Below are 18,540 nucleotides of genomic sequence, written 5' to 3'. Positions count from 1 at the left end.
TCAAAGTAGCTGCAAAAGTCATTAGTTTTAAGGACTTGGGGTTTTTTTCCCCTTGGAGAAGTCAGATTAGTCCTGAACTATCTTATCTCTGCTGAGGTTTTTGTGAGTCTCCTTCACCTCTGAAGGCAGCATTGAAGTGCATACCTGCTGTCTCAGTAGCTCTGGTAGGCTTTTGCTGACTCAATGCTCTTTTACCACATGATTTTTGCTAGATCAGTGTGGGTCAAAGGCAGTTGTTCAGCCAGGCCTGTTTTTAGGTGGGGAATATAAATTCATTAAAGTAGCAAAGGAGTATGTCTGTATGCAAGATTTGATAAGGCTTCTCTGGGAATTTTTTATTATGTCCTTGATGAAATTTCTTATCAGAACTTGACTGATAATGTGTCTCATTCAACCAGCAGAACAAAATCTCAGAGATTTGGTTTCACACTTGTCTCTCAGCACAAGGATGCTGTCAGTGCAAATACAGGGCTCTTACAGATGCTATTCTGCTTCCAGTGAGGGTGAACTCATGGAACCAGTGGTTAATACCACTTTGCGCTCATTTAAATCCAGAACTTTGTAGCTAAAAAGGCAATTCCCACTGTTCTTTGTCTTGTGCACAAAGAGAAGAGAAAATGTATCCCTCTGTTAAGCCCTCTGCCTCAGCTCTGCTTCGCTTGTGTCTCGTGGATGAGAGATGGGGAAGAGGAGACACACCCTTGTGCACTGTTGCTCTTGGACCCAGGATATTTCTGGACTTGTATTAATGCAGGCTCAGAGATGTGCTTTTATCACCAATAGAAAACACCCCACAACTGGTGAAAGAACAAAGCAGTGATGCTGAGAAATAGGGCAAGGTGAGGATCTCACCAACATGTCACCTCCAGGATGTCAATTATGCTTTTAGACACTGGCCTTCTGAAGGCAGTTCAAATATATCCTTTTAAATGTTTCAAATATCCTTTAAAATCGGACCTCTTTGCTTATGTTTTTCATGTGGTTCATGTTGTTTAATTCTCCATACGTGCTGCTTTTTTGAATTAGTGTTGGTGGTCCCCTATAAAAAATCTTTGTAATTAGGTCAAGAAAGCAAGGTAGCAAGGTCTGGCCTCAGCCTTACTACCAGTATTTCTCTGTGAATTTGTCTGCTAGTTTTAGCTTTTTCAACCAGAAAGAGGAATTGGGAAATGATGAAGTTATGACAATATTGTCAGGATAAATCTGAAAGAGTGAAGACATTTTTCCAGCACTTCTCCTTCACCCTGCATTCTCTTTGTTTTTTCTCCAGATTCTTTTTTCATTAGCTATAATTTTCATTTTTTTTTCATTTCATTACACTTATTGCCACAACGCAGTGCACATTCTGTCTCAGAACCTAAATCTCTTCCAACCCATCTCAGCTTTCCTTTTTATCTGCTCTGTGAGCTTGCATGTTGAAGAGAGCTGGGCTTCCCTGCCAGGTCTGCTCAAGTTACATTTCCTTGATTGCCCTACAGAATGCCAACCTATATTCTCAAAATCTGTGTGAGCTGGAGATCTTCCTCAAACACTCTAGAAACACTTGCTTTGGGATGGGATTCATTTGGACTTGAATATAATAGAAGTATTGTTTGTTGGCTCCTTGTTGTTCTGGAGAAGCCAAAGAGCTGCCATGTTTCAAGTTGTCTGTCTCCACAAGCTCTTTCCAGGCAGTGATAGCACTGTCTCTGCAGAAAGCTCTGCTTGTCCTGTCTCTGCAGGCACTCAGAACAAAGACCTTGTCCATCAGCTGGACAGCCCAATGTGTCAGCATGTGAAAGTCTTGGCACCAATTACATGCATTTCCCAGCAATCCCAAAAGAGAGAAAAGACTCATTAGAAGTCTGAGATGTGCCAATAGCAGCTTATTTTACCCCACTGTGGAGTGCATTGTGAAAACTTTTTCACGCAAGCCACAATTTCTTCTGATTTCTGTAGTTGATATTAATGTTAGGGTGTTCCTACAGTGGATTCCTAGTTTCTAGGCTTTTCTACAGGCACATGGCCTCTTTGGAGTACAGGTGGATATTTAGGGTATCCCTGGGGCCACACCAGCTTGTGCAGTTCTGGTTGGGGATTGCAGTGCTTTGTTGCAGAGGCACTCGCTGTGCTTTGCTTCTCCTACCCTGCCAAACACTTGTCCTCACTGTTGCTCATCCTCCCTTCCCTTGCCCATCCTGTGGGAGAAAACTGACTCACAGCTGGCTGTGTGCATCCCCCACAGGTGACAAAGAGCAGGGATGCTGCTCCCCTCAGCCTGTGTGTCCCTCTTGGACATTCAAGGTGTGATGCTGCTCCGGGATGTTTGGGTTGGAAGCCTGGCTGTTCCTGGGAGCAGGGCAGAGGAGCAGTGCAAGCTGCTGGCAGAGGTCAGGGAGACAAATTCCAGCCAGGCTGCTGGGCAGACAGTGGAAGGATTACACCTGGCCACTGATTTGTTACTTTGGGTTCAGCTCCTAACCTTGCTCCTCAGCATAAGAAAGGGTGGAGTGAAATTTGAGTTTTGACTGAGCAGGGGCACTGCTGAAGAGGTTCATACATGTCTCAGGCAAATATTCCCGCTGGAACATGGAAAAGCACTGGGAAGGGGATGCACAGGTTTGTTCAGTAGTTCTCTTGAGTTCATATCACTTTATTTCTTGTTTTACTTACTGCACTAAATACAAATTTCCTCTAGCACATACTGAGCAAGATGAGGTGACACTGCGTAAAATGTAGGCTCTGTAGGGACAAACATTTAAAATTCCTGAAATCTAGACCTACTACTTACTTTGAATGTGATTTATGTTTCTTTCCTTCTCATTTGTGCCTCCAGAATCAATCCCCAGTGAAAATTCTGTTTTAACCCTGCTCACCTCAATGGCCACTGAGCAGAAGTTTCCACCTGTGAGTCAAATGAATGGGTCGATTTGTGTGTCCTTGCATGGCAAGCAGTGGAAATGTGCATGGGCTCTATTAATATCTGTTCTTACATAAACAGAACCAATTTTATTCAGTTCTGCAGCTAATGAAGCACTGTGGGAACAAGACAGCCGAAAGCTTGGGAATTACTCTACAAGGAAGAATTTCAGTGTTTCTTGGCAAAAGCTGCCTATGCTCAAGGCTTTCTTGGTAAGAGCCAACAGTAACAAGGTTTTATTCTGAACAGGAGTCTAAATAAACAGAATTTTTCTGCCTTTTTTGAAAGCTCACACACAGAAATCCCAAAGTTTATTTCAAAGAAGGCCAAATTTTTATCTAGTTACAGCCACATACTCAATTTTGGGGAGGGGTTCTAATGTAAGGAAAGAGGAATTGGAGTCCCAAATGGAAGATTTATGGGAAATTCTCATTTCTTTATTTACTTTGAAATATTTACAGGATGGAAATAGTGGGTTTTTTTCTCAGTTTTCTGTCTGTTGATTTTTTAACATAGAAAGAAAGCATATGATGATGACTTAGAAATAATTGGATTACTAGCATCAGTTACTATCTAATACAGAGGTGGCTGAATTGTTGTAGATGATCATAAATAAAATGCCTGTTTGGGGAGTATAGTGGAAGCATTAGCTGGCATTAGATTTACAAAGTCATAACTTCTAAATGTCCTTAATTTTTATTTTTATTTTTTAACATGTATATTGAATTTAAATGTTCAATCCAAACTTGTGCCTGAAGGGTCAGTTTCTGCAATGCTGTGTCAGTGCAGGTGAGCCCACAGCCTCAGCTGTCTGTCTGTCTGGTACTTCCCTGGTGCACCCAGGTGCAGCAGTGTGGGGAACTCTCTTTGCCAGTGGTTTCCTAGCTGGGCTGAGCACTGGGAGCTCTGTGAATGTGCTGTCAGCACCAGGGACTCTGCCTGCTAAGCTGGAACCAGCACAAATTCCATTTGATGCCAGTGCTTTGTCTCAAGGGGTGCTACTTCAAAGATGTCTTTGGTTTCCAGAGAGTGCCTCTGGCTGGATAATATTTCAGTGTGAAGATAACATCATCAGAGATAAGAATAAGGAAATGATGAATGATCCTGTTTATTCTTGGGTTATTGCTGTTTGTTTTCCCTGGGCTGGAAGATACAGTTTAGAGGAATTTCAGAAGGAAATCTTGCATACTAAATCTGCTGCAGAGCTGGCAGGAACTGATAAAAGAGAGCAGGGCTCTGCCTTAAATCCTTCTCCTTTGTGCATTTTCCTCCCCCTTCCATGGTGAAATTTTGTCTTCAGCCACCTCTATCTCTCTGTTTTAATAACATGCTGCAGGAGGAATCTCAGGCTGATGGGGAAAATGTGACCCAGCGTATCTGCAGTGCAGAGAAAGCAGAGCTTGTTTCCCTTGGCCTGTTTTCCATTCCCCAGCTCCCAGTATGTCTTTATATCATCAGTAGAAATATTAGTAGGAAACCAAGCAATCACTATTGAATGCACTGATCTGCACAATTAGTCTTCAAATAAATCAGGATGGCTGCTCAATCTTTTACATTCAGTGCACGTGGCAAAAGCTGAGGTGTAACAAGGCCAGTTGATGAGACCTGCATACAAAAGCAACCGTAAAGGAGACACCAATCTGCAGAACAAAACTGAAAAAATCCTACCATATGTTCAGCACCAGTGAGAAAAATGAGCCATTTATTCCCTAGTCCAAAAGTAAGTTTATAACTCTCTTTATGAACTTGTTTTTCTGGATCCAAACGTAATAAAATGCAACCCATAATTGGTTAACTGCTTACAATTGCACCTGACTGCATGAAAAATATTTCTGAGGTCTTGCAAGAGCCTGTAAGAATCAGAGAAGGACCAAAAAGCACAAAGAAAATCACAATAACAAAACAATTAAAAGGCAATAACTTTTAAAATAATTGAGGAAGTATTTAAATTAAGAAATAATCTCAATTCCCATTTCCAGGGAATGTGCACTGTGCAAGGAAATAGAAGGTAATTATGCTAAGAAGACCTGTGGTAAAATCTTTAATTATAATCATTCAGAGAGAAGTTAATTTAAAGTACATCTTTAATGTAGCAGAGTGGTTTTCCCCACGTGCCACCATTTGGGACCGACTCTCTTTTGCCCTCTCTGTTTTTTAACTCAAATAGTTACAAATAGCTCTGAATGCAGTCCTAATTTTCTCTTATCTGCTGAAGAATGGCTTGTGTTCCAGGAGGGGTTGTGCAGAAGGCTGTAGACTTTTCTTTTTGCAGGAAAAGAAATAGCCTCTCTCAATCCTTATTGCTGTGTAAAGAAGTTACAGGAGTAAGTGCAAAATTTGAATTTACAAGTTTCCTGGGAGCTGGCCTTGGCCTTTTTGCTGCTGTTTTCTATCCCCATGTGGATCCCAGGTGTGCTGGGCAGGACTGATGTTGCTGTTGGTGGTCAGTGTGCTCGCACACCTGGCTCCAGCAGCTGCTGCTCTGGCACTGCACTCACAGCAGCTGCCACCCTGCCTGAGCTCCGTGGGGTGAGATGTTTGGAAATAATGTGGGAAAATAGCAGGTGGACGTGAAGGTGTAAGCACAGCAGTGTAGATAAAGTCTGGTGATGACTGCTTTTCCTTAAAGGGGGAACTGTGGTAGCAGTGTCTACCTGCATGCAATGTCAGGCTCCCACAGCCTTTTGGTAATTAACCACAGATTATCAAGGACCGCAGGGAGGGCTTTCTCCAGATTTTTTTTCCAGAGGTGGTTTAAGAGTTTCTCAAAAAGTGGAGAAGCTGACAGGCAGTGCAATACCTTGAAAAATCTATGGGGTCAGAATGTACTCCCTGTCCAGACTCTCTTCTGTATGACGTGTCCATGCCCAAGTATTTGGCACGTATATTTTGGTATTTGGTGGTTTTTAAGCAATGAAATTTTTTTCCAAAGCATTTCTATATCTCTTTCCCAAACTAGGCTGCACTAAATTATTGCTAATGGGGGTAATGTCTCATTTAGCTACAGGCTTCCCAAATTAGACTTTAGCTTATGGTGTTCAAAACCAAATCAGCCCTTCCACTGTGGCAGTTGTCCATGTTTCTGGCTCACAAACCCAAACCAGTAGTGAAATGCATCCTCTTTCTGGCCCTTGCCTCCAAAAAGTCAGTGCTAATGAGCACAATAAGACAAATCAATTCTAAAGCTTCTGGGTGAGACATTAGGAAAAACTTTTGAAAAGAGACTGACTGAAAGAAAAGGGTTAGAGCTCCTGAGTCTTCAAAATGTATGTCTGTGCAACAGGCAGCGTGCCAAAGCAATTGTGTGCTCTGAGGCCACGTGTCAGCTGAAATTTGAGGGAGATGGAGAGCTGACTTTGAGGCTGGCTCAAACAGTAATTCAACAGGACAAACACTTCCACCCTGCACAGGTTCATTTTCAAGCCATTGTCAAGTAGACATTTGAAAGCTGCTCATTAGAAGTCTGTGAAGAGCTGGAGGTGCTGGGATGATTGAACCAATTGATTTTATTGGGCAAAGCAACCCCTCTGGAGGTGCTTTCTGAGCACCAGAGGGAAGTGGCATCGCAGGGCTCCCTGTGGCAGGTCTGGGTTGGGACAGGGAGAGAGGAGCCAGGACAGAGCAGTAAGGTAACAGTCTAAACTGAGGTTTTAATATGCAGCAAACACCAGAACAAGTAACAAATTGAAAAATTACTGTAGACACATTTAATCAGGGTAATTGGAAAGCCTTTTTTAGGAGTTCAGTTTGTATCACCCAGCTCAGTGAAGAGAAATGTTCACAGTCGTATATCAGTTGCAAGAGTTGATAACACAGTGAGTGATTGCCTGGTTTTTATCACCTCTCTGAGTGAAATTTTTCAAGTTAAAAGTGGCTTTTTCTGTTAAAAGAATAAACATCTAAGCATTTAGGCAATGGGAGCTTTTACAAACTGTCCACAAAATTAAAAATAACAATATGTCATTAAATTTTGTCAACTGAGGTAACCTCAGGCTGCTGGTAATTTCTGTTCTAGAAAAGCTGGACTAATATGTTCTGGCCATAGCATGAGGGAAAAGACCCAGTCAAAACCTAATGTTTCTGCCTCTACTGATTTTTAATATTCTGTACAAAAGATCCATTACTAAATATTGAGATTAAAGGGTTAATGAATTGTCATAGTGAATAGTTAAATATCTTTAATTTCAAGGTATGTTTGTACTAATCTGCTTCTATCATAGGGTTTTTCTTTGATAAAATTATGTTTTTCAACAATAAATATATTTCTTAAGGATAAAATGAATATCTGCTCCAAATCTCCTAGATTCTGTTTAAGAGGTGAGCTCTCAACAGCAAATAGAACACTAATTTTTCACCCTGCTTAAAATGGAGATAAAATATTTCAGTTGAGTAGTGGAGGTATAGGGTATGTTTGTAAGGTATACCTCACTTTCTTTCATGGTAAAACAATTCAGCTCAAAACTTCTTGCTGGTTCACTAGCAAGATATTTATTACCATTGTAAATTTATTTAATACCTTCTTGATGTTACATGACCTCAGATTATTAAATGTCTATCAAACATAATAATATCTTTCAGTGAGCATAATAAAACTAAACATCTCTAACAGTGCTACTGGGTACTGCAACATAATCTCAATTTAAAAAAATGAAACTGAAGTTTTTAGGAATTCTTGTGTGTTACATACTCAGAGAAGATGCATTCATGAAATTAATACATTTATTGTTGAGCTCTGTTGCTCTTTGGAATGAAAATTCCAGCTCCTGGTTCTAGGAAGTGCCAAGACAGCTGCAGAGTAGCTGAAAAAGAAATGTCACATATTGACTCAGATTTGCTGTACCTGTAAGAATTCCATCGTTTTCTGTCGGCAGCACATCAACTCTCAAAAGTTGTTTTAATAAATTATCACGTGGGTGTATTCACAGTGGCTGATATTGCTACAAATTTTGAGATACTATATTCAGAAATGTGTGCAGCCTTTCTTTGAGACATGGTGTTACATCTTCTCTCTCAACAGTGCTTTCACAATTCTTTTCTTTTAATAGGAACCCAGAAAAACATTTGCCATAGCAAAGTTTAGCAGAATAAACTTAAAGTGTTATGTCCAAAACACCATGGGGAAAATTTCAGGTAATAAGGGTATGGTGTGCATTTTTAAAAAGTAAGAGCTTATCTTTAGATACCCTTGCCACTGAAAAGGATGATTTTGGGGCTCCATGCTGGTGTTTTTGTGTAAGTAGATGCTGTAAAAAAAGGTGCCCTCTTTGCACTGTGCTGATTGAAATTATCATTCTGCATTGCAGTTTTTCACTTAGAACAGTGTTATCAAACAAGTGGCATTTTTCCAGTGTATTTTACCCTCCATTCAAAGAGAAGTTTGGTTAAATGCAACATGCAAGCAGCTTTGTAAACCATCCTGCAGTGAGTTAACCATTAGTGAAAGAAGTAAAAAAATTAGGACTCAAAGCCCTAACTTTAAAATGGAAAGGAAAAATAATCACTGTGTTTTTGTGTCCTTATCAGATACAAAATATTTATTTTGCAGATGTGTTCTTTTCTGTGGCTCCATATTCCTTGGCTGCAAGGGACATATTTTTAAATTTTGAGTGAATTGTTAATTACAGCAATTTCTTACACTAACTAACTGCAAAGATCCCTGGAGAAATCTCAGTTCTTCTGCAGAAATCCATGTGAGATAAAAAGCCAGTTATGAGTGTTTAGGGTCCAGTGATGTTGTGTGTGCTGTGTGTTCGCAGCTGTGCCACTTCCACAGAGAGTTTGTTTTCTTTGTTACTGTTGTAAATTTTATTTTCTTTGTTAGTGTTGTGAAGTTCAGGAGGAAAACAGTGCCTCCTGTCAAAAAGGTTCCAGTGAAGACCATGCACTAATTAAAAGCTGATCTTTCTAGAGGGAATTTGAACAAAAATAATGCTGACTCTCTAACCTAGGGGAGCTGCAGCCACTGCAGGGGGAAGGGGATCATAAATCCTTAGCATGAATTCCCAGATGTTTAACAAAACGTTGGAACAAGTCCAGAATAAAAGAAGCCAGCCGGGTGGGGTGGGATGAAATGCACTTACTCACTGGAGTTTGCAGGGGATATTCCTGCCTTTATGATTTTAGAATAACTCCCTGGGTTATTCTAAACAGAAATTGGGTTATTCTAAACAGAAGAGCCCTCAGGAATTCCTGAGGAGAAGTTTTCCTTGCCCCAGCATCTCTGCAGTGCTCAGACAATTTTATTGGCTGGTAAATCCAGCACACTGTGATGTTGGAAAGTGAGAAGCAGTACTTTTGGGTGACAGGACAAAATAAATTGCAATCTCTTATTTACAGTCAGGAAACATACAGTGAAACTGGGATTTATGTGCATGTATTAGGGTAGGAAAGCAAAGAAAGAAGATGAAGAGACTTGATGTTCTAGGTGGGCATTCTCACGTGCCAGCCCTTGCTCCGAGAGCTCTTGAGCTCATTATCTTCCTTTTCAGCTGAGCAGAATCAGCATTAGGATTGTAAGTGAAGGGAAATTCTGTAGTTCAGCACTGTGCATGAAATTCCACTTGGCAGGCACTAAGTGCTTTGTGTGTTTGTAAGATTTGGGTCTTGCTTTATTTAACAAGGCAGTTCAGGGCTTGCCAGCCTGCTTAGTATAGTGAAGCTCTTGGAATTAGGCACTTGTCTAATTCTTAGGCACTGTTTCCCTGACTTGGGACTAAACCAGAAGTTTTGCATTTCCATGATAATTATTCTAAGGTTACTTGAGGCTTGATCAAGGTTACTTAATGACTTTTTGTGCATGACAAGTTCCTCCTGAGCAGCTCTGATTGGGTAAGGCTTTTTCCCTGCTATGTAATAAACACATGGGAGATGTAATTGCAATAACACTTTTGTGTCTATACTGCAACATGGTGAATATTTGGAATTTTCTACTTTTCTAGCAGAGTCAGGAAAAATCACAAAGAACAAAAGGATAAAAAGTGAAAAGGGTATTGAAACTAGAACAGATTTCCAGTTTCCATTTTACATGGTTTGCTGTCTGAGGTCCAGATAACACAGGATCTGATTCAAAACTCTGTTATCTCTAAAATTTAAAATAGCACCACTGAGGTCCTTCAAAGGGAAAATGTAGCTTAACCTTAAATGACAAAATCTCCAGTTGGTTTGGGGAGAGACTTAAAATCCTTCTTATTTGCCTACTTTGGTGGTTCTTATAGATGTCTCCTGTATTCTCCTATGAGCTCTTGCTGTTTTATATTTGTATCTTCTATTTGCCGTAATATTTACTATCATGGCTCTTATATTGTGTAACATTGTGGGAACCCTGAGCAGAAGGGAATGCATGGAATGCACGAAATGTGCAAAATTTTTGATGCTCTCTGACCCTTTGGATGCCTGTAAGTGACCACTTGACCTTTTCTGTTACCTCTGACCACATGGGTGACCTTTGAGCTCTGGATGACCTCTGATCTTTCGGCAACATTTTGAGCCCGTTCTGACCTTTCAGCAACCTTTGATTCTGCAAGACCATTTGTCCTCTTGCAGTGACCTGTGACCCAGGGTGACATCAGAACTTTGGGGATGACCTTTGACTCCTGAATGACCTCTAGTATGTGTTCTATTAGAGTTCTGTCAGCATGTCCAGCTCCTTCACCAGGGCTGAGGTCTTGACTATAAAAACATTGCAAATGCTTAGAAGAGCCAGAAGTGCTGTTTATCCTCCCGAAATAGCTAAGAAAGAACAAGTGAGCAGTGACCAAACTGGTCTGGAATTGAAATCCAGCCTTGTACATTCTGTTTCTCCTCTCTGCACAGGCAAGCAGCACAGAAGATGCAGGAGGGGACGAACTCACATTGCTAAGGTAGGATGGAAACATCTTTTGTTTTAACTGCTTCATGGAAACTTTTGATATCTCATGAGGAATTTGTATACTGTACTACTCTAATGTAATTACAGTTGGTTTGTTGGAGAGTTGCTGGAGGAACAACCTAAAGAGGGAAACTTCTCCAAGTCTTAATGCTGATATGTATCAGCTGTAGACAGATAAATGCAGGCCACTGTCACCAGCTGACTCCCAAAAAATGTATTGTTGATTCCTGCATGAGTTGTTTGTGTGGAGTTTATTTTCTCAGTATTCCTCTAATGTTTTATTTTGTTTATAAACCTCTACAATCATGGGTCATGTGTTGGTGTGACCTGAGTGGGCAGGAGGAACTGCCTGGTGTCAGGAAGCATTTGATGAATTTGCACTGGTGTGGATTTGCACCAGTTGGTGGAGATACAATCAGTAAATATTTCACCTGAAGTCCTTTGCTGTGCTTCTGTCAGAAAGGCTTGGCTTTTATGAGACTGGCATTTCTCTAAGCAAACAGCATTATGTTGTGCCCCAAGACTAGATTTCCTTGCATCATTTCTCCAGCAGACTTGTCTGACCACAGGGACATAACTTTGCAAAAAAATTCTTAAAGGAATATTTTACCCATAAAACTTAGAACCACACTAATATCTTCCACCCCATTTGCATTTTGGAGTAAAAAAATACATGGACTAAGCTAATGGCCAAGCCACTGGAAAATCATGGTACACATTCCAGTCTTTAAGATACACTGAGGTTTTTTCAGAGACCAAGTTTTTTGAATTCTCCAGTAAAACAGCTGAGGAAAAGATGTTATGGTTCAGAAAAGTTTCAAGTATTTCCCAGATATTTTGTACTGCCAGATGCTGCTGAAGTATTTCACTTAATATTCTGTTTGCTTTGCCAGTAATGCAGCAGATTAATAAACACATTAGGTAGGAAATAGCTTTTTGAGAGAACTAGGAAAGATAATTCATGGTTTTAAACAAAGCCATTGAAGCAGAAACAGGCTGGCATTTCCCAAAAGCTAATCAAATACTAGCAGAGCGATGATGGAGTGTAACACATCATTTGGAAGTCAAAAGTCAAGGGAGAAGATTTTAAAAGATACTTTAAAAAACTCTGCTTCCATTTGCTAGCAGACAGTACCTCTCAATGTCAAGCCTCTATCACTATAGAAATAACCAAGTCCTGTTGAAAAAATCATCTATTCTGTGAGGGGGCAGCTTCTAAATCACAGTGATGGCTTAGGTCTGGTGGGGGACCTGCATATACTCCTCACTCAGTGCTGGATCTCAGGCAGAAATTCTGGGGATTTTATTTCTACATTTTTGATCAAAGTCAAACAACTGGCAATTGTTTTATTCTGGTCATGCTGAATTTAAGTTCCTCCTATTGACAAGTAATGGTTTGGATGCCATCTAGGTTATAAAACAATTGAATTTTAGTAGCTGCAATGAGAAGAGAAATAAAAATGGAGAAAAAAATTGTGTGTAAATGCATTTTATAAATGCTGGAGTGTATCATCAGGCTGTGACTGCTCAGCTTGAACTCTGCTGGAGCTAGGGCACTTTTCTCAGGGATTTAAGGTCAAATCCCTTCATATAAAGAGTGGAATTAAAGCCAATTTTTCTGTCTTGTGTTTTTGCCATATGTTTTGAATTAAAAAAAATTGTTTAATTCTCAAATATATTTGGAAAATTCTTGTTCTATGATTTTGTCTCCCTAATTGAAATTTCTGAAGAACCCTAAGTTCTGTATCCTTGAGACATCTAGATTTACATTTCTCAGACAACTTAAGTTCATGGGTGTGCATTCCTCTACAACAAAGGTCTGATGAAGGTCAGCAAAAGCAAAAAGTTTTTTTTTCCCCAGGAACTTCTTTTGAATATGCTATTCTTGAAAGCAATTCTTTATTATTTGTTTGAGAAGTATTGTCAAGTGGTCTAGTTGCTGATGTGAATTTCCTCACTTGTTTGTATTCATTTCAGCAAAACTAAGTAATTGCTGTTGGTAAATATTCACTCTGCAAGCCCTTAGGCCAGTCAATAAAGCTGAAAGCCCACCTGTCTGTTACTGCCACTCTGCTGAAGTGAAAATGCACAGAAATTTGTTTCTAGCAAAAAAGGATGAACCAGTCTTTTGGCCATTTATTTTCAGGTAGTGTCTTGTCTGAGCATGGTCTGGAGCACTTGAGTGAAGTGAGCTGCCCTCCAGCAAGCAGGGGCATTATTTACATGGAGCTCTACTGTTGGTCTAAAACAATTATCCACTGCCAAGGTCACTTCTGAAAACAGCTTTTAGATGTGACAGTCTGCTCCCCAAAATATGCACAAAGACCAAAACCCATGCAATCAATATGTAGGACAGAGAGCTGTAGCCTCAGTCTGCTGTGATGGTTAAAATATTGCAATCAAGAAACCTGCTGGGAGTATTGTGAAACCTCCTGATTCTTAACCAAAATGTTGGTATTTGGTTGCCATAAAATCACCTTTCCTTTAAATCTAAGCACAAGGAATTGCTGCCCAGTTTCTCGGTAATTATTTCAGTAAAGAATGATGCTCTCAAGAGTCCTTGATTGGGAAAGGACAGAAAATCTTCTTTAGCTTTCCCAAATTGATGGCCAGTTCTGAACTGAGAGCAAGGCTAGTTACCACACACCTCCTTTCACATCCCTGACATGGAATATGTGCTTTGTTGTCTGGAATGCCTTTGTCCTGCTGCTTTTATAACAAAAGAGTTTCAGGAAAAACAGGATGATGCTTCCCTTTTTTCAGTTACTTCAATCATGTGCTCTTGTATTCTACAACTGAAACTTGTCCCAGTAATTTAACATTCATCAAATTCCTTTTATTGTGGAAAAGCAAGGACAACTCACTGTAGGTGAGCAAGTTACAGACTTCTGTGCTTTGGTTTTATGTACTAAGAGCTGTCTTTCATCTACTGTTACACCCTGTTAAAGTAAACCAGTGTGATGCTACAAGATCCCTGCCAACTGATTTTCTGTTATGTTTCATAAAGGTTTAAGTTCAGGCCATATACCAATCTCTCATCTTAGGAATCAGATATACAGAAATGTGTTTGATAGACGTCTACAGAGTGCTCAGCAGGCAGTTTAAACCCCTATATTAAGTTATTTATTAAGGGCAAATAAAAGTTTGACTTGAAGGACAGATTATTAACATATCCAGGAATCTTGCAGGATGTTTTCTTTTGGAAAAAAATCAAGGCAGATCCATCCTGTTGGGCTTTGGTTTTTGTTGCTGTTTAAATGTAAAAGCTAATTATTAAATTGAGTTAGATTTACCTGCTCTGCTGGCCAAATGTGAGGCTATCTGGAGATGTCACTGTAACCAGGGCAGTGTCACCAGGCTGGCTGTGCACACTGCTAAATGCTGCTGAATCAAGCAGGCTCCAATTGCTCTGCTGTTTTTATGGGAAACTGGTCTTTTGTCCTGCCTATTCCAATGCCAGAATAATCATGTTGCTTTTTGGAAAGAGATGTGCAGAGTAACTGGGGCCCTTGGAGTACAAGATATTAGTGATGCAAAGCTGACATACCTTGTCACAGCTATCAAAGATGTTTTGTCAGAAACTCCTTAGGGATTAACAAACTAGCAGGTCCACCTAGACAAGTCTGAAATGGATGAAGTGTATTTTGAAGGAAGGGATCACAAGGTTGATGTGTCTCTTCCCTCCTTTGCTCACCAGATACTCTTTTCATAAAATATGCAAAACTGATGGCAATTTGTAGTGAAGACCAAAGATGCAAAAAATAACAAGCAATGGCAGGTGTGTGATAAAGCTTTTCACGCTATTTTTTCCTCTGATCTGATGTTTTGTCTTTTCACACTTTATATTTTTAACTGCTGTTTGTTTTTTGGGGATTTTTTCCTGTCTTTGATTATGAAGATTCACCAATGCTTGGAAATCCGTGGTTACACAGTAAGTTTGAGATTCTCATGCCTCTTGCAGAACAATAGGGCTACTTTCAGAGTTTTGTTTGTTTGTTTTATTTTGGTTTTGCTGTTTTTTGTCATCTCATGCACAAAATATAGAAAATTAACAATCTGGTTTTCAGATTTCTTTGGTAATGAGGTCAATGATGAAGACTAATTAATCAGTAAAAGCTCTTGGCTTTGCATTAGTCTCCCAAAAGCACTTTTTACATTTTCTAGGTGAGAATGTTAGAGAAATTCACTGTTTTTTATGTTGGTCCACATGCATACTCGTGTACGTGGGATTACCTTGGTGTTAGCTGAAGTGATGTAAAATTCTATATGAAGCTTCCTTTCCTTTGGTTCTAAGAGGCTTTTTTGCTTCTTGATACGAATTTAACCCAAGTAAACCTGGTTTAAGGGCAGCACATCCATATTATTTTGCCCTAGCTTGACTATATCAGGTTAATATTAGCTCCCCACGGTGTGCCTGCACAGCCTTACTGCAGGGTGATGTGTGATGTGGTGTGACAGCACCGTGTGGCTCCCTCACAGCCCTCTAGAATGACCTGTTTTCATCACTCTTACTGCTACTCCACTGCTTGCACTGACCTTCTGAAGTTTTGGGGCTTGGTTTGTTTGTGTTTGTTGTGTGGTGGTATTGTTTTACCCACAGTAATGTTTGTAAAAGGATTTCTTTCTGTTTATGCAGTCAGGCTGGTGAAGAGAAACAAGTGCAGTCATTTTGGGCAGTGCCTGTGGGCATGGAGGGATAGATAGATCCAGGCTAAGCAGACACAGCCACATCCTCTCTGACAGATGAATGATTATGGGGTATGCAATCCACTGTCCAGAGCCAACTCAGCTCTGCTGGATACTGACACAGGGGATGCCACAAGGAATTTTTCAAGTGGTTTCAATGGGGATGCAGACAGAAATTATGGAACTACACTTTCTAAGCAGGCATTGTGCCAAAGGTCAAGTTTTCATTTCTGACTTTCACTGTTAGAAAGGATAGAAATTAGAAAAAAATAATTAGAAAGGAAAGAACTTTTGAGTATTTTCCAAGCAAAAGAGAATAGTTTTCATTCAGTCTAGTAAAATGAAATCCAGTAACAAGTGACATGTGCAAAATCCTTGGAAAGTGTTGCTGGCAATCATCATAAATTGTAGCTTGGTGGATTTTTTTTCCAGCTTTGAGACTTTGAGGGTAAAACTCCACTGAAGTTTTAGGTTACTAGATTTTCATTTGCAAGTATAATTCTCTGAATACCCCTCATTTTCCCTTAACAGCAGTCATTAAAATTTGCTAGCATCTCACCCTTGCTTCAGAGAGCATGACAGACTGAGGAAATAGCAGTTTTCTAGACTTTGTGCCAAAGCAAAGTTTTACCTTAATTGCTGTCAAACAGTTTGTTTGTCTCACAGCTGTAAAGCAGGTGTCTGTATCTCAGCAGAGCAGTGCCATGGTAAATTGAATGAGGCAGGCACTAATACATATCCCTGAGAGCTGAAGCTGCTTTGAGGATCATGAGTCAGTCATATCAGGCTGGAGCTGAAGAAGCAAAATTACAGAAACTGCTGTCCTGCTGATTTCTTATGAAAATAGAAATTATGTAACTTAAGAGCTTTGGGTAGTCTATGTAAAAAGTGAAGTCAGTCCTGTTTACACTATTTTGAGCTAGAAAATGCATAATTCCTCCGAAGGCTGAGGTTGGGCTTGCTTTGCTTCATACTTAGAGTCTCAAACAGCAAGGTGTCATCACTGGCATAGCTGTGCATCTGTCTAAACCCCTCTGGAATGACAGGGCTGCATCTCTGATCCAGCTGGTGACATACCTTAACTGGGAACTGAGTAGAATCACCTTGGGCAGGAGATACTTTAGGGGTGGAAGGTGTATAAAGCACCCCAGGGAAGCATTGTGTGGTGTGGCTGTCCCTCAAGCAGGGTTCTTTCACCCAGCATGCAAGAACCAATCAGCACAGTGAGCTGAGCTATTTGGTATTGCTGTCATTCTGCAGAATGGAGTTGTCAATCTGCAGATGGAGTCCAGGCATCACTCATTTCAGGATGCAAGCACAACCTTTTATACAAAAAGGTAACAAAGAACAATACAAAAACAGGTGATTTGGTCACTCACACTTATATAACAAAATTCACAATGTGTATGTGGTGGTCTGGGTCCAGTTCATTATACTATCATTTCCATACACAAATTTCCCTAGGAATGTAATTTTTAGCTTTATAATTGTCTAAACTAACTTGAGATCCTATTTTCAGCCTATCTGCTGCAGTGAAGTTATTACTTAACCTTATGGTCTGTTATAGTTTTGGCTTGAATCTATTTGAACAATTAATCGTCAATGAAATAAGGATTTCCAGTTCTTTGTTCCTGGGGGCTCATCATTGCTCTGTTGCTCTGGCACCTTGCTCTCATGGTTTGAAGACCAGCTCACAGTCCCTGTGAGCTTTTTGTGGAGTTTTTATTATCATACGTGACATCAATATAAACCCTACCCAGGGGTTTTTCTAACTGGAGTTAATTGGTAACTCCCATTTGAGTGTTACATTTGCCAAGTGTAGCCCTTGACTGTATTTCTATTCAGAAATATTTTATAATGGCATGCAACTTACTGAGATAAAGTTGCATAGTGTCTTAGCTCTTGATGGTTCCTAAGGGATAAAATTCTCTTCCAGAGAAACCAGTTATGTTAATGAGGGAAAAAATTCCAGAGAATGAGTTCAAGAGGCACGTTCTCAAGTCAGAGCCCTTGTTGAGGAGAATAGATTTCAAACATGTGTTAAATATATTTTACATTAGAGACTTGGATTCCTCTGGAAACTTCACATACCTTTGAGCCTTTTCTCCTTCTGAATTTTTCTTTCTTTTACTGTTGCTGAATCAAACAAAATCTGCCCGTGGTGTGAGAATTGCTAATTGGGCTTTTCAATTACCATAAAATTTGTCAGTGCTTTATAAATTGTGTTGCGGTTGTGTGCTGCAGTGATAGGGTAATTAAAGCAGATGCAAAATATATAAATAGCCAGCTCTTTCTGCATGTGCCATTGCTCCAGGCAGTGTGTGGAGCAGCCCTTGGCTCCAGGGAACAGGGTCGCTCTGATGTTAATGGCAGCACATGATGCCAGCCCAGGCAGCTGCGGGAGCTGGGCTCTGCTCTTGGAGCTGCTGCTCAGCTTCAGAGGGAGTTAACGAGCAAATCGTTCTTCACATGGGGAGGGCATGAACGAAAGAGTCTCAAAGCTGATTTTGTTTGCTGCTGAAACAAAGTTAGAGAGCAGAACTCTTCAACTGCTTGAATTTATTTTAGCTTTCTACCCTAACTTTGGCATTTTGCATTTTTCGTGACTCAGACTGCATGGCAAAGATGGTAGGAAAAGATTTTTTCCTAAAATGAGAGCTGTCAATATGGAATATTTTAGGTTTTGTTCTTATGGTCCAATATATTTTTATTTTGCTCTTAGTGTGATTTGTTATTCTGAGCAATATTGAAGAGCTGTGTTGTCCATTGAGTTTGTTACTCTCCTGCAGATACATCTTTCAAAATGGCCTAGCCTGGGAAATAACAGATAATGAATTTTACAAACTCCTTTCTCAGAAATGGCACTTAAGATCTGTGGTTTTCTTCTAGTGTGACATTAATGCTGTTTGTGGCACAGGAGGACTGTCAAGAGAATTTGAAAATTAGAGATATGAATCATCATGAAAACAGTGGTAATGTTATTTTCCATGGCTGCTAGTCTGTGATGTAACTCTGGATCAGATCTTGCTTTATTACTGAGAATAGAAATTCAGTGGAAAGGGAAAGAAATTCCCTGATCCTTCTTGAT

The 18,540-nt window shown here is 40.0% G+C and overlaps 1 protein-coding gene across 1 annotated transcript in view; it reads left to right on the top strand.

Annotated features, from left to right (window-relative positions):
- FAM13C (family with sequence similarity 13 member C) overlaps positions 1–18,540 on the top strand; it is a 114,867-nt gene that overhangs the window by 20,569 nt on the left and 75,758 nt on the right. Inside the window, exon 6 of the mRNA XM_054276568.1 lies at positions 10,712–10,758. Within this exon, the coding sequence (XP_054132543.1) occupies positions 10,712–10,758 (47 nt within the window). The remainder of the gene's footprint in view (positions 1–10,711; positions 10,759–18,540) is intronic.

This window comes from Melozone crissalis, unplaced genomic scaffold (genome assembly GCF_028551555.1).
Source record: "Melozone crissalis strain CALT ecotype California unplaced genomic scaffold, PUWL_Pcris_2 ptg000019l_1, whole genome shotgun sequence".
NCBI lineage: Eukaryota > Metazoa > Chordata > Aves > Passeriformes > Passerellidae > Melozone > Melozone crissalis.
The sequence above is the reverse complement of the archived record's forward strand: the minus strand, read 5'-3'. Positions and strand labels throughout refer to the sequence as shown.